The sequence below is a fragment of the Penicillium riverlandense genome (genome assembly GCF_028828495.1).
Source record: "Penicillium riverlandense strain IBT 135883 chromosome Unknown utg000002l_segment0_segment0, whole genome shotgun sequence".
NCBI lineage: Eukaryota > Fungi > Ascomycota > Eurotiomycetes > Eurotiales > Aspergillaceae > Penicillium > Penicillium riverlandense.
Genome location: NW_026643195.1, coordinates 974149 through 992737, shown reverse-complemented (window position 1 = coordinate 992737; position 18589 = coordinate 974149). Strand labels below are relative to the sequence as shown.

General features: G+C 55.9%; 7 protein-coding genes across 7 annotated transcripts; 4 read left to right on the top strand and 3 right to left on the bottom strand.

Annotated features, from left to right (window-relative positions):
- Positions 1-357: 357 nt before the first annotated feature.
- On the top strand, positions 358-3074 carry farB1 (putative C6 transcription factor (Ctf1B); the record flags this gene model as incomplete). Its single annotated transcript, XM_057194106.1, has 3 exons — positions 358-590; positions 687-871; positions 922-3074. 3 exons carry the CDS (start codon positions 358-360, stop codon positions 3072-3074), a joined length of 2571 nt encoding a protein of 856 aa, XP_057055461.1.
- Positions 3075-3987: 913 nt separating this feature from the next.
- Positions 3988-5721, bottom strand: N7474_002690 (unc-93 family MFS transporter; the record flags this gene model as incomplete). The annotated part of the gene is made up of 4 exons (XM_057194105.1): positions 3988-4192; positions 4246-4341; positions 4399-5021; positions 5083-5721. The coding sequence occupies 4 exons, from the start codon at positions 5719-5721 to the stop codon at positions 3988-3990; spliced, it is 1563 nt and encodes a 520-aa protein (XP_057055460.1).
- Positions 5722-6494: 773 nt separating this feature from the next.
- On the top strand, positions 6495-7830 carry N7474_002689 (N-acetylglucosamine-6-phosphate deacetylase; the record flags this gene model as incomplete). Its single annotated transcript, XM_057194104.1, has 2 exons — positions 6495-6866; positions 6922-7830. 2 exons carry the CDS (start codon positions 6495-6497, stop codon positions 7828-7830), a joined length of 1281 nt encoding a protein of 426 aa, XP_057055459.1.
- Positions 7831-8309: 479 nt separating this feature from the next.
- On the bottom strand, positions 8310-9938 carry N7474_002688 (GMC family oxidoreductase; the record flags this gene model as incomplete). The annotated part of the gene is made up of 1 exon (XM_057194103.1): positions 8310-9938. One exon carries the CDS (start codon positions 9936-9938, stop codon positions 8310-8312), a length of 1629 nt encoding a protein of 542 aa, XP_057055458.1.
- Positions 9939-10712: 774 nt separating this feature from the next.
- Positions 10713-12261, top strand: N7474_002687 (betaine-aldehyde dehydrogenase; the record flags this gene model as incomplete). The annotated part of the gene is made up of 2 exons (XM_057194102.1): positions 10713-11194; positions 11247-12261. 2 exons carry the CDS (start codon positions 10713-10715, stop codon positions 12259-12261), a joined length of 1497 nt encoding a protein of 498 aa, XP_057055457.1.
- A 371-nt stretch (positions 12262-12632) lies between these two features.
- On the bottom strand, positions 12633-13863 carry N7474_002686 (uncharacterized protein; the record flags this gene model as incomplete). The annotated part of the gene is made up of 3 exons (XM_057194101.1): positions 12633-13502; positions 13554-13751; positions 13858-13863. The coding sequence occupies 3 exons, from the start codon at positions 13861-13863 to the stop codon at positions 12633-12635; spliced, it is 1074 nt and encodes a 357-aa protein (XP_057055456.1).
- A 901-nt stretch (positions 13864-14764) lies between these two features.
- Positions 14765-17901, top strand: N7474_002685 (putative beta-N-acetylglucosaminidase; the record flags this gene model as incomplete). Its single annotated transcript, XM_057194100.1, has 4 exons — positions 14765-14817; positions 15027-15145; positions 15207-17719; positions 17788-17901. 4 exons carry the CDS (start codon positions 14765-14767, stop codon positions 17899-17901), a joined length of 2799 nt encoding a protein of 932 aa, XP_057055455.1.
- Between the last annotated feature and the right edge of the window lie 688 nt (positions 17902-18589).

Below are 18589 nucleotides of genomic sequence, written 5' to 3'. Positions count from 1 at the left end.
TGCCAGAATCATCCTCCTCCCCAAATCGGGGCAATGTCGTAGTAAATAGGAACCGCAAGCATACAGCCGACTCCCCTAAATAGGAATCCCTTTACCGAACGGACCGAGAGGGGTAACGTGACCGGGCCGAACTCAGAGTGACGACACTCAAGCGGGACCAATGTGGAAATGCCTCTCGTGGTGGGGAACAGACACTAGTCCTGTGGCTTTTCCCCGGTTCCGCCGGGCCCCCAGACTCACCTAATACTTAACCATCCTTCTCCCCGCCTGGCGCGCGAACGGACACTAGACTCTTAAAACATCACATACGTGCTTTGCCACACGCATGTCCGCCCACGCCACTCCCCCGTTCACACTATGACTACTACTGCCACCGCGACAATGACCGAATCTGACTCGCAGGGGAAGCGCAAGGCCTCGGTCGCCGGTCTTTCGGGCCACAACCGGCCCGTCAAACGCCGCGCCTCCAAAGCATGCTGCTGCTGCCGCGCCCGCAAGGTGCGCTGCGATGTCGTGGAAAACGGCTCGCCCTGCACAAATTGCCGCCTCGACCAGGTCGAGTGCATCGTGACGGAGAGCAAGCGCAGAAAGTAAGTTGATACAGATCTCAGTATTCTTTTTTCTTAAGAAAAAAAAAAAGAAGAAAAGAAAAGAATTCCCTGGGGCTAATAGAGCCTGCCTTGCAGGAAATCCCGGGTCGAAGTAGACAATAACAATCAGACCCTTGACTCGCCCGGCGAGGCCTCGGAGGACAATCTGGCTCTGCACAGCAGACTGAGCGACTCCCTGGGTTTCAACGAGATGGAGCCCACCTCGCCCTCGCAGACCTCGGTCGATATTGACCACGGGCAGCATATGCCGCATATGCTGTGTTCGTACTTTCCCTCCAAATCCTCGTTGCATCGCTGACCCAAGCTCCAGATCAAAACCAGGTGCAGCGGATTGGCTCCGATGATCCTTTCCGTCGTCGCATGGCACCCAACCCGGCCGTGCCAGCGTCGATGCCCCTAGCCAACGTCACTTCGCAGATTCAGCAGCTGTTGGACCCGTCGTTTGGTGACCCACGCGGTGGTGTCTATCTCCCAGACTACATCCGCGGTCTGCCCGCACGGCTGCAAACAGAGGACATTGAGTATCTAGCCGCCAAGGGAGCACTGACTGTCCCCGATGTGAGCCTGCGGAATGAGCTGTTGAAGAGCTACATCCACTACGTCCATACCTACATGCCCCTGCTGGATCTGGAGGACTTCCTGCAGACGATAGTGCAGAACGACGGCATCCACCGCATCAGTTTACTGCTGTTCCAGGCGGTTATGTTCGCTGGCATGGCCTTCATTGATATGAAGCATCTGCAGGCCGCGGGCTACCAAACTCGCAAAGCGGCTCGCAAAATCTTTTTCCAACGCGCTCGGTTGCTCTATGATTTCGACTATGAAGTAGACCGCATCTCCCTGGTGCAGTCGCTTCTCCTCATGACCTACTGGTACGAAACCCCCGATGATCAGAAGGATACCTGGCATTGGATGGGAGTCAGTTTGTCTCTGGCTCACACCATTGGCCTTCACCGGGACCCCGGGAACTCGCGCATGGATCTTCGCCGCCAACGAATGTGGAAGCGTATCTGGTGGAGCACCTACACTCGCGACCGGCTGATTGCCCTGGGCATGCGGCGCCCGATGCGCGTCAAGGACGATGACTGCGATGTGCCGATGTTAACCCTGGACGACTTTGAATTTCACCCATTCTCACCCGAGATTGTCAGCATGGTGGGCAACTCGGAGATCTTGCAGAACGTGGGTCACCAGCGCGAACTGGCTCTTATGTTCATCGAGAAGGCCAAGCTGTGCCTCTGCGTCAGCCACGTACTGTCAGCCCAGTACTCGGTCTTGAGTCACAAATTCGGCGGCACCATGGAGACCACCATGATGCTTGTCCCGAAGAAGTCCACCGCGGAAACATTCGAAGTGCGCCGCTGCGATCAGGACTTGGAGGACTGGCTGGCCAACCTCCCCGTGGAAACACAATACGTGGCGTCAGGCGGATCTAAACTGTCCGAGGCAGAGGAGGTGTTGCACTCACATCGTGCCCTGCTGAAGATGGTCTACCTCACGACCTCCAGTGCGCTGCATCGCCCCCAGGTTCTTCCGGCCATCCCATATCCGTCTATGGACGCGGAGCTGCAGGATATGTCACGAAATAAGGTGCGATATGCGGCAGTGGAAATCACGAACATTGCCCAGGACCTTCACAGCCTGGACTTGACTCGGTACTACCCTACGACTGGCGTGACGGTGCTCCTGCCGGCAGTCATTATTCATCTACTGGATATCAAGTCGAGTGACCCGAGCATCCGAATGACCAGCCTCCAGCGCTTCTACCAGTGCATGCGCATCCTCCAACGCCTGCGCGAGATCTACGCATCGGCCGACTTCGCCACATCATTCTTGGAGGCCGCGATCCGCAAGGCCGGCATCCAACTCACAGTTGCTCCGCAGGACGTACAGTCAAACCGACGCAACGCCAACGGCGAAGGCAGCCGTCTCGATGCCCTGACACCACCGCCCGACTCTCTCGCCCAGAAGATCCCCGATCTGACCTACCCCAACCCCAAGGAGGCAACCGCCGGCGCGCGGACCGCTGCAGGTACATTCGCCTCGACCCCACCACACTCCGACGGCAGCGACAACGGCAGTACAAACAACCTCAATCCGAACTTCACCCAGCGAGAAGCTCTCGCCATGCCTGCCCTGGAGTCTGAAATGAGCCTGACCGAGCTGATGGACCTGGCCAACGACGCTGAAGTGACCCAGAACGATTTCGACGCCCTGATCAACTTCGACGACGCAGGCAATGACTTTTTTGCTGCTGACGAGAATGGTGCTTCCTCCGGTCCCGCCATGACGGACAATACTATGAACGCGATGTTCGATTCTATCTATCCCAAATCGGTTGACGGCGCGAACCTGGACCATGCCGATCGCTCCGAGGCCCGCGCTGCCGAGGCTCAGGCGCGCAACCCGGCCGGTCTCACCACCGATCTGGACGCAGATCTTGGACTCACCGTGGGCGAGTAAAGCATGTGCCTTTTGTCTTTACTCCTTCTTTATCCTGGACATTTTTTTTTAATTACTTTATTGTCTTATTATTATTTGGGAGGATTTGGTGCGTCCGACACCAAAAAAAAAATTGGGAGCGGTGTTCCTCGGCGCGTTACTTCTTCTAATGTCCGTGACGACAGTGATGTCTGTGTTGTATTTTGTGATAGAAGGATACCTATTCTGGCAAAGACATAGCAATTGGAAATGGAAATGAATAATTTTCATAACAACATAACTTTGTGTGCAATGCATCCGGTCTTCGTGTCTCACGGGCCGATTGGAACTCGGCATCACATGGGATTGATGGATGCAGACATCGGTCCGGGAACGTTGTCGTCATCTGCCTAGCCGCAGTGCCCGTTAGTTTGGATCTGATCGACAGGGGACTGGCGTGGATTGTGGAGATCAAGTTAATGCTGAATATTCTGGCACAGTAGTGATATGCATATATCAACCCTGTGAAAGCATGGCCAAGTCCTTGAATGACCCGGACTTTCCGTTTCAGATGGAAACACAGTCTGGATTTTGCGTCTCGTGGCCTCAATTCAGCAACACATAGCGAGTCGCTGTCGCCGTTGATGGTGGTACCTGTCTACTTCTGCTTCTTTGCAATTGCGGTGGTGAATGCGTTGTATGTGTATGAGTATTGCGTGATGCACGCTCGGATCCGAGTGGCTTGCTTAGGGTTATTTTAGTGCTTATACGGGACTGTTGAGCCTTATTCTCACATCTAAATATCGAGACGGGCTTTGCTTAACATATTAATATATGAATTTCTGGATATTTTATATCTACAGACGTATCGTAGCACTCGTCCAATACAAAAATACAATCACGCAGAAAAGATTCGGCTTTGCGCTCCTGTCTTTTTTTTTTTTCCTTTTCTTTTTCAATGCTCCTCTGCAGGTCGCTGCTTCGCCTCGTCACCCAAAACGTCGGCGGCCGTCTCGTCCGAGAAGCGCAGGTCATCTTCCACCGCGGTGTTCTCCTTGATCTTGAACCAGATCACAGGAGATGCGATGAGCAGGCTGCCAAGCAACAGACCCCAGCATGAGGCAAACTCGGTCATGAACGGTGTATCTTCAGCATCCAGGCTGTGGGGGTTATCAGTGATGGGATACCGAAGGGAATGAAGATCAAAACCTACCGCCACATGGCCGCTGCTCCGGCCGACTGGATTCCCTTGTAGAAACCAGCGAAATTGGCCAGCTTCCGGGCGTTATTAGAAAGCGAGCCCATGTACCTAAGCAGCAAATTAGCAAGGTTTGGATGAAATTCAGCGTCGTTCGTTCACACTTACCAGTAGGCGCAGGTCTGGAACGCGGCATCGTAGAAGCCGTAGAACATGTACAAAAACATGGGACCAATATAGCCGCCGTCCATGAAGTCCGTCTTGACAAAGTTCGGGTCATGCTTGACCATTTCCCGCGTATACTGTCTCTGGAAGGCATAGCCACCACCCCAGATACCCAGCGTGATGATAAAGATCAAGCCAAAGTTGATCCTGGCGCGCATGGGCCGAGAGAAGAACTTTAGATCGAGCAGCTGGCCAAAGATAAAGGCGCCGACCATCTGCATCAGCCAGTAGAGGAGACTGTTGAGGGCGCGTGTGCGGATGGTGAAGAAGGCGCCGTTGACGGTGTTGAAGTGGTACCCGTAGAACCAGTTACTGGCCAGGAACATGGGGAACAAGAGGATGATATAGGAGTCGCTGCGGAGCGTCTCCCACAGCCCGATGAACTCGGACTTCCAGGTGGGATTCTTGATAACAATTACCCGGGATCCGTCCTTGCGCATGATGTATTTCGCGTCCGCAAGGCCCCAGCAGAGGACGAACCCTACTGCCATGAGAACCAGAAATGCAATATAGGTGCCATTGTCCACTGTGCCAGCTGTAGAATGCATGTTCTGGCCGAGAGGGATCTAGAAATGTCATATGAGCGCTACACTTTTTTTAAGGGCGCAGCTTCGGACCCAAACTTACCAGACTGCCAATGACGCCGCCCAGGTTGAAGATAACCCAAAAGATCGAGATAAACTTGCCCTTCTCATGTTCATGGGGGTAGCTCATCATCACCGCACCCTGCGCGCACCACAGCAGACCGCCGCAGACGCCGAGCAGCGCGCCGGCAAAGATCAGAAACCCGGCATTCTGGTTGATATTATACGAGAGGAGCGATGCCACATAGAGGAAGTATCCGAAGCCACCGATCGAGAGTGTCAAACGAAGCCCAATGCGATTAGCGACCGACCCGGCAAAGAACCCCACGACGGCAAAAGTACTGTAGAGCGCGGTGTTGGCGTTGTTGACATCGGTGGTTTTGAGCTGGCCCGCACCTCCGAGGCCTGAGACCGCATTGAACATGCCGGGGCAGAGGAAACAGACGAACGAGACCAGCACCAGCTGGGTTTCGGGCGAGGCAAACCACGGCAGCTTGAAGGAGCCAATGGTCAGCATCGGCTTGTACATCCATGGGGGGCCCACGACGGCGTGGTCGCGCCCGGCCTCGGGGTCGTATCCCTGGATGGTCGTCTCGGACTGTTGCTCATCTTGCTGCTTCTTCGGGGCGGACTCGTGTGCCACGTTCTCCGACATCTCCAGGTCGGACTGGATCTTGGCCATGATGGAGAAGAGGAAGAACGATCCAGCAAGGGATGCGAGGGACGATCCGATCAAGAAGAACTGCTGGAATGTTGGTGGGCCACGTGAGACAGGGCCAATTCCGGAGTCTGGGTGCTGATGGGTGTCGGGCAAGAGCGAACATGAAAACGGACGTTTGGATCGTCGACGGAGGCCATTCTGGTTAGTTAAATCATCGTGCGGGAATAGGTCGCAGTGTGTGTTCCATTGAAGCCTCCCGCCCCGTGGGGATTTTTCGCATGCGACGTGGGTCACTGCCGACCCTCATTATGATTCATTATGGTACTCGGACGTCGACCGATTCCCCGCCAGACTGGAGAAGTTGTGGGGATGTAGATAGAACTGGCGGCTCTATTATTTGGTAGAGCCGTGGCGCCGGATGCGACCGTCATGATGATCCATTGGGTGCAACCTTGTATGTATCGGACAATACCAAACCACAGCGTCACATTGATCAGGTACAGGGGTGGGCAAAAGTATGAAACCAGTTAGCCGCTGCGGCGTGTAGGTAGAGGGATTCAGACTTTTGGACCGCCGCTGTACCTCTCCACACCATGTGCCCGCCAAGGTACATCCTCTACTGCACTCGGCATGCCGTCCATCCTCCCATCACTACTGTTGCATCTTATCGTCATGGTCCATAATCCCCGGCCCTAATATGTATTATGGCCCCATTATATCATGGCTCCTCTCTTCTTCCCGTAGACTCCCTCCCCCCCCTCCCATCATAATAAACATTCCCCCCATTGATCATCATGCCCGGCAAGACGGCCTCCCACCCGCGCATCACCAAGTTCACGAACTGCCGGCTGGTGCGCGGCTCTGAGCTCGTCGAGCAGGACCTCTGGATCGACTCGCTGTCCGGCAAGATCCTCAAGGACCAGGAGGCCTTTTATGAACTGCTCCTCTCCCCCGACGAGATTATCGATCTGGGCGGCCGCATTCTGGCCCCCGGTCTGATCGATGTGCAGCTGAACGGCGCGCAGGGCTTTGACTTCTCGGTGCCCTGCGAGACCAAGGAGGAGTACGATGAGGGCATGCGCATGGTCAATCACGGTCTGGCCCGCACCGGTGTGACGTCCTACCTGCCGACGGTGATTAGCTCCACGCCCGAGGTCTACTGGAAGGTAAGCGCGAGAGATTTCTCCACGGTCTATCGCGAAAACTAAATGACCGTGACAGGTGTTGCCTTCTCTGGGCCCCTCTGCGAGTACTCTCCGCCCCGAAGACGGCGCCGAGTCCCTGGGTGCACACGTCGAGGGCCCCTTTCTCAGCGCCGGCCGCAATGGCATCCACAAGCCCGAAGTGCTGCGCGCCGCTCAGAACTTGGAGGATCTGTTGCATTGCTACGGCGCCGAGCATCTGAACACCCCGGGCCCCATCAAGATGATCACCGCCGCCCCGGAGGTGGGCAACATGATGTCGCAGATCCCCGAGATCACAAAGCGCGGAATCATCTTCTCCATTGGTCACTCAGACGCCACTTACGAACAGGCTGTGTCGGCCACGCACCAGGGCGCGCGCATGATTACCCACCTTTTCAACGCCATGCGGCCCTTCTACCACCGCAACCCGGGCATCTTCGGTCTACTGGGCCAGAGTGAGCGGCGCCGCCCGTTCTACGGGGTCATTGCCGACGGCATCCATCTGCATCCTACCTCCATCAAGATCGCATACAACGCGCATCCGGACGGGCTGGTGCTGGTCACGGATGCAATGCGCCTCTGTGGGTTGCCGGATGGTGTGTACGACTGGACCAACGGCGAGCGCATTGTCAAGACCGGTGCTCGGCTGACCCTGGAGGGATCCGATAAGATTGCTGGCAGCTCGGCCACGCTCATCGAGTGTGTGAACAACTTCCGTCGCTGGTCGGGTTCCTCCACGGCGGACGCGATCAATGCCGTCACGGCCACGCCGGCACGCTTGCTGGGCCTGCAGGGCGTCAAGGGGTCGCTGGAGAGCGGCGCCGATGCCGATCTAGTTGTGCTGGGTGAAAAGGAGGACGTTGACTCGGGTCGGACACTGACGGTTGACCAGGTGTGGAAGCTTGGGGTCAAAATCCATGATACCGAGAAGGCGGCGGCGATTTGATTTTTTCCTAGCGTGAATATTCCAGGACGTCACTTTTTTGCGTATTTTCTAATATTTCATGGGTGGATTTCTCTGCGATGGGATGGCTCTTCGGCGTTGATTGCACCTTATCTCCAGCGAAAGATCGCATAGAGCACGAACAAGAAAGCATATGATTGATAGATTCAGATCTCAATGTGTATATATATATATATGAGAGCGTGCATTGGAACTTGCATGTATTTTTTTAGTCTCCATGGGTTAACTCCCTATGTCCAAGATATACTAGTTAAACCGCACGCCATATATATTTATATCCACGAACCGAAGATTCTCACATCTGTCTAGCAGATTGTGAAACAGTGGAAAGGGATTACAGAAGAATTCACGTCTCGGGTGGACCCTCTGTCGATGACTCGGACGGAGCACTGCGCCGTTCGCTCATATGCAAAACGAAAACCAAAAGAAAGCAACACTTTTCACATCACCATTCCTTTTATTTACAGGCGGGGCTGCGAGTGAGTCCAGCCAGCCTCCTCGGCAATAAGCTCGGCGGCACGCTCTCCAATGGACAGCACAGTCAGCATGGGGTTGATGCTGGGCATGTCGGGAAACACCCCGGCATCCGCAATGCGGACGTTCTTCAGGCCGCGGATCTTCAGCTTGGGATCCACCACCGCCAGAGGGTCACTGGCCACATCACCCATCTTGGTGGTTCCGGCGGGGTGGTACACAGTGTGGGCCACGCGACGGCCATACTCGGAGAGCTCCTCGTCGGTCTGGACCTTGGGGCCGGGAGCCACCTCGCGCTTGAGCCAGTTCTTGAACGGAGCCGCTTTGGCGATCTCACGGGCAGCCCGAAGACCAGCCACAATGGTGGCGGCGTCGTAGCCCTCGGGGTCGGTGAAGTAGCGGAAGTCCAGCGCCGGCTTCACGGAGGGGTCGGCCGAAGTCAGGTAGAGGCGACCACGCGAACGCGGGCGCGGGATGTTGGGGGTCATGCAGAAGGCGTCGGCGGGCACCTCGTATCCCAGACGCATGGTGTTGAGGCAAAAGGGAATCTGGTAGCAGTGCATCATCACGTCGGCGGCGCGGCCGTCGAAGCCCGCAGCGTTGGGCTTCTCGCGACGCAGGAAGATACCGGCGTCCGAGTCCATTGTGGTCTGGTTCGGAGGCACGGGCTGGTTGAGCTCCCAGATGATGATACTCTCCGGGTGGTCTAGGAGGTTCTCGCCCACACCGGGGATGTCCTTCACCACTGGGATCCCCAGCGAGGACAGCTGCTCCCGGGGACCCAGACCGGACAACAGCATCAGACGCGGGGTGTCCACGGCACCGGCGCACAGGATGGTCTCCTTTTTGGCGCGCAGGGTGTGTTTGACACCGGACTGCAGGGTGACGTTGACACCAGTGACCTCGTCACCCTCGACGTTCACCCTGGACACCCAGGCGTTGGTCAGGATGGTCAGGTTGGGACGCTTCTCCTTACCCTGCAGGATGGGGTGGATGTAGGCAACGCTCGCGCTGCTGCGGCGGCCATCGTCCGGGTTGTAGGAGACGTTGAAGAAGCCCACACCCTCGGTCAGCTCGCCCTTGTTGCGGATGTCGTCGTTAAAGTTCTCGATCATGGGGATGTTCATGGCCGAAGAACAGGCCTGGATCCAGTCCTTGCACAGCTGGTTCCGGTGGCGGGCGTGCACGGGCTGGATGGTGTTGCGCAGGTTGTCAACCAGGCGGGTGAAGGTCTCAAAGTCCCAGCCCTTGCAGCCCTTGGCGACCCAGTTCTGGCAGTCGTACTCGAACGGGCGGAACGAGATGAGGGTGTTGTGGCTGGAGCAACCACCCAGCACCTTGGCGCGAGAGTGTCGGATATGGCTGTTGCCCATGGGCTGCTCGGTGGTGGGATAGTCGTAGTCGAGTTCTCCACCGAGTAGGTTCAGCCACTCCTTCAGGTTGAGCACGCGGTCATCGTTGTAGTCACTGGGGCCCCCCTCAATGACAATGATGCGCTTGTTGGGCAGGTACTGCGCCAGGCGTGCGGCAATGACACAGCCTGCGGTGCCGCCACCGACAATAACATAGTCGTAGGAGTCGACGTCGACAGCGGGGAGCTCGTTGGTGGTGGCCATGTTGAAATGGGATTGGGGGAAGGGAGAGAAAACGAAGGTGCAGAAGGGGAAAGTGTAGTGACGGGAAAGAGCGGGAAGGCCTTCAGTGGCTTCTCTATCTAGTAGCCCGATTCGGACGTCTCTCGTGCGTGCCTTACTTTTTTTTTTTTTTTTTTCTATTGGCGCATTGTGAGTGGCGGCGATCTAAAGGGTGGAGTGCATTAGATAATGCAGGTCCACATGGATCAGAGTTGTATCAGAGTCTGTTTCTGGAGGATACATGGATCGAGTAAAGAGGACGTAGGAGATCTCTAGGCCTAACTATTCAACGCTACTCCTACTCATTAGCTCACCCAGTGAATCCATTTCTACAATGATTGTAAAGTATATATATATAGTCCAACACCTACGTCATGCAGCGAATGGGGCTGGCTCTTAGCGCCCTTTTTCCCTCGAAGCTCCAGCCTTACTTTCCCCTCATATATACTTCGTACTTGTACTACTCCCAAGTGATCCCAGTCTCACGCCAGAGCCTCGACGACGCATCCTAGCTGGCTTACTGCTATACTCTTATCCACTCCCTGGCTCACTACCACTACTACTACCGTAAGTACCCGGGACTGGCCCGCGCCATACAATCTTTGCGCGCCCCACTTGAACCCGTTACCTAACGGATCGGCCTCGCCCGCACAGGCGGTGACCCTAGCGGTGTGCAGACGAATCACTGGTCCGAGAGCAGAAACAGATCACCATTACTCTCGAAACTCCTCCATCCTTCCCTCCTCACCTCTCACAATGTCCCTCCCCTACCCGACTCGCCAGCTCTACTACAACGGCCAGGTCCATGCCGCCTCGTCCGGCAAGACTTTTCAGACCATCAACCCCGCCACCGCAACCCCGCTGGCCGACATCCAGATCGCCGCGCACGCCGACGTCGACAAGGCCATTGCTGCTGCCGACAAGGCCTTTCCGCAATGGTCCAATACCCCGCACATTGCTCGTGCCCGCATCCTTCACAAGGCTGCTGCCCTCCTCCGCGAGCGCAACGATGAAATTGCCAAAATCGAAACGCTCGATTCCGGCAAGGCCTTCACGGAGACGAGTACCGTCGATGTCGTGACCGGTGCTGATGTCCTGGAGTACTATGCCAACTTTATTGGCGGTGGTGGTCTTAATGGAGAAACTACCCAGCTGCGCGAGGATGCCTGGGTGTACTCCAAGAAGGCGCCGTTGGGGGTGTGTGCCGGTATTGGAGCTTGGAACTACCCCATTCAGATGTATGGGTTCCCCGTCCTCTGTAAGAGAAGACCCTCTCACACATTCTTATAGTGCTCTCTGGAAATCGGCTGCCTGCCTTGCCGCCGGAAACACAATGGTCTACAAGCCAAGTGAATACACCCCCCTCCACGGACAGACCCTTGCGGAGATTTACACCGAAGCTGGTCTGCCCGCCGGCGTGTTTAATGTTATCAACGGTGCTGGTGATGTGGGCGCATACCTGACCAGCCATCCGACCATCGCCAAGGTCTCGTTCACTGGCCAGGTTGCCACAGGGATGAAAGTAGCGGGGACTGCGGCGGGCAGCATGAAATACGTGACCATGGAGCTGGGCGGCAAGAGCCCGCTGATCATCTGCCCGGATGCTGACCTGGAGAGTGCGGTTGATGGTGCCATGATGGCCAATTTTTACTCCTCGGGCCAGGTGTGCACCAACGGTACCCGGGTGTTTGTCCCTCGTTCGATGAAGGCAGCTTTTGAGAAGCGCGTGCTCGAGAAGATCCAGCATGTGCGGCCGGGTCCACTCTTTGATGAGGCGACCAACTTTGGTCCCCTGAGCTCTGCTATTCACTACGAGAAGGTGGTCTCGTATATCCGCCACGGAATCGAGACTGACAAGGCCACTCTCCTCTGTGGTGGTCTTGAGAAACCGGCCGTGCCCAAGGACCTCCAGGCTGGATTCTGGGTCCAGCCGACTGTGTTCACAGATTGCCATGACTCGATGCGCATTGTCCAGGAGGAGATTTTTGGGCCTGTCATGTCGATCCTGTACTACGACACGGTCGACGAAGCTGTCCAGCGCGCCAACACCACCGAGCTGGGTCTCGCTGCTGGCGTCTTCACCAAGGACCTGAACCAGGCCCACAGGGTCATCGACCAGCTCCAGGCCGGTATCACGTGGGTGAACACATGGGGCGAGAGTCCAGCTGAGATGGCCGTGGGTGGATGGAAGAAGAGCGGTTTGGGCGTGGAGAATGGCCGCCGCGGCATTGAGGCTTGGTTGCAGAACAAGAGCACCCTGGTCGATATGAGCGGTGCGGTGGCATCGGTGTTTGCCAAGCTATAAGGTGTTGTATATGTCGCGATGATTGCATGGATAGAGTGTATTTAGCAACAAAAGTCAATCCCAGCCACTTCACTTCTTACTCGGTAGAGCATTTACGCATCAAGATATTGTCATATGGGATATTGATTGGAGTGATATCCACCACGATCTATTCTCTTTACAGATGTGAAATGAGATGGGGAAAAAAAAAGAGTAATAACAAAAACTCCGCGACCTCCGTAGCCATAAAAAAAAAAAAAAAAATAAGATCATCAAAAACCATGCCGATATTGACTAAAAAACAGGAAAGATCAGAACCCCGTAAAACCCTTTGTCTTCAAGACGCATATAGGAAATCAGAAAAAAAAATTGCCATGAATTTGAATCCCTCTTCAGTGGGCGGCCATCCGCGCGCCCATACGGTCAAGGACTAGGTCGTTCTTCAGCGTACTGTCAAGACCACCAACGGCCGAGTCGATCATGCGCGAGGACATACTGTCAGGAGTGAGCTCATCCTCCTCCAATGAGCGCTGGAGCTCCGTGTTGATGCGCAGGTCCATGGGCACCTTCTGCGGCGTGCCGTCAGGCGTGGGCTGCTGGCGCGGCGAGGGCCTCTTAATCGGCAGCGGAGCGGGGACGTAGGTGCGAGGACGATAGACGAGGGCGGGACCCTGCGTGCGCGCATCCGTGCCGGCTTGCTCGATGCCCTCGAAATACCGGACGGTCTTCACCTTGAGTTCCAGCGTGGCATCGCGATCACAGACCACCAGTGGGTGCTGGTGCAGTTGTAGGGCCGAGAGCGTCCACATGTGGTTCACTCCCTCCTCGAGTCCCTTCTGGATGGCAAACGCCTTGTGCGCACCCGTCGCGACGATCACCACCTCCCGCGAGTCCATGATCGTCTGGATACCCACCGTCATCGCCATGCGGGGGACTTTGTTGATATCATTATCGAAGAAGCGCGAGTTGGCCAGAATTGTATCGTACGCCAGGGTCTTGACGCGCGTGCGGCTGTTCAGCGACGAGCCGGGCTCGTTGAATGCGATGTGTCCGTCCGGTCCGACGCCGCCCAGGAACAGTTCAATGCCGCCCACGCGGGCAATGCGCGCTTCGAACGATGCGCACTCGGCCGTGGGATCGGGCGCCGTGCCGTCGAGGATGTTGATGTTCTGCGGTGGGATGTCGACATGTGAGAAGAAGTGCTTGTACATGAAGCTGTGGTAGGACTCCGGGTGGTCGCGCGGCAAGCCCACGTATTCATCCTGTGGGGCATTAGAAATATGTTTGCAATTGGTCCTTCCGGAGGAACATACCATGTTGAACGTCACGACATTCTTGAAGGAGATCTCGCCGGCGCGGTGGCGCTGCACCAGGATCTTGTAGATGATCTCCGGGCTGCTGCCGGTGGGCAGACCCAGCACGAACGGCTGGTTCTCGGTCGGATTGTACGTTTTGATGCGGCCTGGGGATCTGTCAGTGTCGGGATCATCATGGACGACCGAGGAGACATACTGATGATGTATTCGGCGATGTACTCCGAGGCCGTCTGGGGGTCTTCTCTGATAATGACACGCCTGGCAGCTGTCAGGATTTAGTCCGAGGCAGATGTGGAGACACGTACATGGTGGCTACGTCACCGGGCGCTCGGACAGGCCAAATGGATCAACAGGGCTGAGAGGGAGATGTCGAGGTGAATAATCGTTGGGAGAGAGAAAGGATGAAGTGACGGAGAGGAAGAGAGAGGAAGAGTTCCAAGGATGAACCAGTTAAGAAGGCTCCGGACCCCAGAGCGCCATGGAGGTTACGTGGTAGCAGTGTTGGACCCAGAGTGAGTTACCACCTGGATCAACCTAAACTAACAGCATACCGAGAGCGTCTCTGTCTATACGGTCGTAGTGCTGGCGCTCCTCGATGGTTCCATCCCGGTTGCATTCGGGCGAATCCATTCAACGAAACTGCGACGTTGCATCTGTGGAGGCTCTAGATACAAGTGGCGCCGCAAAAGTCTGTGACCACCCGACGGATCGCGCTAATATCCTGCCGGCAATTCGCGTCCGCACCATTCAAAAACTACTATGGATGGGCGGTATGCCCCTTCCAGCAGGCGGTGACGAAAGGGACTTTTGAGGGTTCCCGGACTTGTGCAGTGTGTACGGAACAATACGTAACGTGTGGTGGGGAAGTGCCGTGTGTGGCATTTACCTACTCCACGGGCCAGACCGACAATCACGTGCCTGACTGCTGACAGATGCATTTCATGTTGTAACTAGGTCAGTTATCGGATCTCGCTGATTATCTTATCGACTTGCTGTGGATGAACGAACTAGGGGAGAGCAACGTTGCGCTTGAATTTCCCTTCCTCCCCTGGACACGTAACTAACCAACTGTCGGACACGGTGCACCCCCCATCCCACGTTTCGCTCCGAGCTTGGGGTCCTCTGTCTGTTTGCGTCCTCCACCCACCGATCGCGGCTCTCGGCCTGGAGGGGGTACACTGGCTGGCATTCCTCGTCCTAGGGCCACCATGGCCCCGATGGAGGACATGCTGCTGCCCCCGGGTTGGGAGGATCTGGATAGGTATGTCGATCAGCCTCATCGCCATCCGTCACTTGGCCTGGTGCACTCGGTGCCCCATGCTTCCACCCCCTGTGGCCCCCGGCTTTTCCCCCAGATTTTCCGCCTCCACGGGCGTGGTGTGGCTGTGGAACCCCAGGGCGCAAATGATTTAGCTTTTTACCCCTTGGGGAAGGCAGCGTGTTTACCGCCAGCTAACACATATTCCCCAGACAAATGGGCCAGCTCTTTATGATGGGCTTTGATGGCACCACGGTCACCCCACAGATCCGCTCGCTCATTGAGGACTACCATCTCGGCTCCGTGCTGCTCACGGCCAAAAATCTCAAATGTATTATGATTCGATATCCTTGCCATTGACTGACCGTTCTCACTGACTATTCCCCCTACAGCCGCTGAGGAGACAACCCGGTTGGTCCTGGAACTGCAGACGATCGCCCGTGATGCTGGCCATCCGGTCCCATTACTGATCGCTCTGGATCAAGAGAATGGCGGTGTCAACAGTTTATATGACGAAATTTATATACGCCAATTTCCCAGCGCCATGGGCATTGCGGCGACGGGGTCCAAGTCGCTGGCTCATGAAGTGGCAGTTGCAACCGCGCAGGAGCTCAAGGCTGTCGGGGTCAATTGGATTCTCGGCCCGGTGCTGGACGTGTTGACCAATGTGCGCAATCAACCGTTGGGCGTCCGAACCGCCGGTGATGACCCCCAGGAAGCCTCACAGTACGGCGTGCAGGTTATGAGAGGATATCAAGAAGCTGGGCTCGTCACCTGTGGCAAGCACTTCCCTTCTTACGGCAACCTGGAGTTTCTCGGCTCGGATACCGACGTCCCTATCATCACGGAGTCACTGGAGCAACTCAGTCTGAGCGCCTTGGTGCCTTTTCGCAATGCCATCACCCACGGTCTGGATGCCATGATGGTAGGTGGGGTGTCCATGTCATCGGCTGGCATGAATGTCATGCACGCCTGTCTGAGCGATCAAGTCGTGGACGATCTTCTTCGCAAAGACCTCGGTTTTCAAGGAGTCGTCGTATCAGAGTGTCTTGAGATGGAGGCCCTGACGCACAATATTGGTGTTGGTGGTGGCACGGTGATGGCAAAGAATGCGGGATGCGATGTTATCATCATCTGTCGGTCATTTCCCGTACAACAAGAAGCTATCAACGGGTTGAAGCTGGGCGTGGAGAACGGGATTATTGGCCGACCTCGGATTCAACAGTCTTTGCGCCGTGTGCTCAATCTGAAGGCTCGCTGCACTTCCTGGGACCAGGCATTGAACCCTCCGGGACTCCTCTCGCTCACCCAGATGCAACCATCCCACACCAGCCTCTCCACGCGAGCATACAACAGCTCCATCTCAGTCTTGCGGGACAAGCACAACCTTCTTCCCCTGTCAAATGTTATCGATGCCGGCGAGGAACTCTTGCTCTTGACTCCGTTGGTGAAGCCGCTGCCGGCATCAGCAGTGTCACAATCGGTGTCAGGAAACAGTCACTTCCCACACGGCTCGGTGTCTTGGGATCGAACCGCCTCGGTGATGAGTGGAGAAAGTGTCTTCAAGGAACTCGGACGCTCGCTTTCGCGACAGAGGAGCGGACGCGTGTTGCACACCTCTTACACAGCCAATGGCGTGCGTCCTATCCACGAGGACCTCATCAATCGGGCGAGTGCGGTTATCGTGATCACGGCAGATGCCAACCGCAATCTCTACCAGCAGGGGTTCACCAAGCACGTCTCGATGATCTGCCAGTCCCAATACTCTCCGTCCGGGGAACGTCTTGAAAAGCCAATGATCGTGGTGGCGGTCAGCTCGCCGTATGACTTCGCCATGGATCCAACGATTGGGACGTATCTCTGTACATACGACTTCACGGAGACGGCACTCCAGGCACTGGTCAAGGTTCTATACGGCGATTTGACGCCAACGGGTGCATTACCAGGATCGATTAGTCGCAGCCAGAAGATCCATCAGTCACGGCAACATTGGCTTGTGGAGAGCTGGAACGAGGAGCGGGACGCCAATGCTTTGGATGCGTTGTTGGATACAATTCGGGGCGATTGTACTCTTGGCCAACGCTCTGAACTGCTCGGCGTGACCTCCAACAGCTTTCTGCTGCGCCAGGGAGAGATCGATGAAGCACACTTTGTGGTGCGCAACAGCAGTACGCAGGCGCTGTATGGATTCTGCGCGACCTACTTTTTTCGGTCTACCGGCACCGGTGTCATTGCCTGTCTGATTGTCGACCCTGCGCGGCGCAATCTGTCCATCGGACACTCGCTGCACAATCGTGCCATTCGGACTCTTCTACAGCGCAAAGGCATGAAACGCTTCCAGCTCGGATCGCGCCTTCCTGGAATTTACCTGGGCATTCCGACGGCGAACCCCGTGGAGCGCAAGCGACTACGGCAGTGGTTCGCCAACCTAGGCTGGAACACAGCGCTGTCGCGTCCTGTCTGCAGCGTAGTGCTGCACAACTTGGCTTCATGGACTCCCCCAGATGGGCTGGCTACCAGCCTGCAGAACGCAGAGGTAACCTACGACCTCGTCTACGGTTGGGACTTTGCGCGGGCGATCCTCGACCACATCAAGACAACCGCACGTCAGGGAGTCATCGACATCTACCGCATGGCTCTAGGCGGGGCACCCAATTGCGGCATCATCCGCGCAAAGCGACCGCTGGATGGCGTGGTCCTAGGAAGCGTTGTGATATACAATGAGCGGTCGGCGTTGGCCGAACACATGCCAGCGCTGCGCGCAGTGCAGACATCTGTCGGCGGTATTTCCTCTCCGGTCATCTCCCCCTACGCGGGAGAATACGCCACCGTCATGCAGGGGTTGATTCTGTTGGCTATCAAGCAGATCCGCAAGCTAAAAGCGAATGCGGTAGTCATGGATTGCGTAGGTGCTTCCTTCGGTTTTGATAGTGGGCTCGATCCTTCCGGTAGTTACTGACCGCTGTCCTGCAGGTCGACGGCGACGGCAACCTCGACTGTCTATCCACCATGGGATTTACTATGCTACACAACTTCGAAGAGGTCAATTGCGACGCCTCCACTTGGACGATCATGCATTCAACCTGACCGAAGTGCGGGGGCTGGTGATAGTCTCTACACGTTTCTATTTTTAGCTGATTGATTTTCGCCTTCCACCACGTCTATGATATCCATCCCGCTTTTGGTGTTACTTGGAGGAGGGGTTATCTTTTTTTTTTTTTTTTTTTTTTTTTCTCTTTCTCTCTTCGGAAGGATGGACTGGTTGACCCTTTTTATTTTTTTATTTTCATGTCCGAGAGGAGTCTCCTGCATATACTACGATTATTGGCCGGGGCGAGAGTTGGTTCGGAACACACACACATCGAGTCCGCATGCGGGTCGCACAGAAACGTACTGTCCATAGAATCAATTGGAGATTTCTGGATGCCTGCAGCGAGCGAGTGACCGCAGCTTGCACGAGCAGCATCACGGGAGATCGTCTGGAACAACTAAACTCTCCCCTGCGTCCTTCTTTGGGGCTTCTGTGCGCCCTCCGCTGCACGTCGCAGGGGGGGAAGAATAGCCTTGGGAAGACTTGTATGATGAACTCCCGTCCATGGGTTGATGGTGTTGGGAATTAATTGGCTGGTCACGACTAGCTCGTTAGTGAACTACTATTTCTGTCTCAACTCCACTTCACAATCCTCCCCGCGAATGCTCAATGGCCCGGACGTCCGTTGGGCTCAAACGGAGGGACCAGGGGCCTTGGGGGCTTAGCCGGACTCCGTTTGGAAAG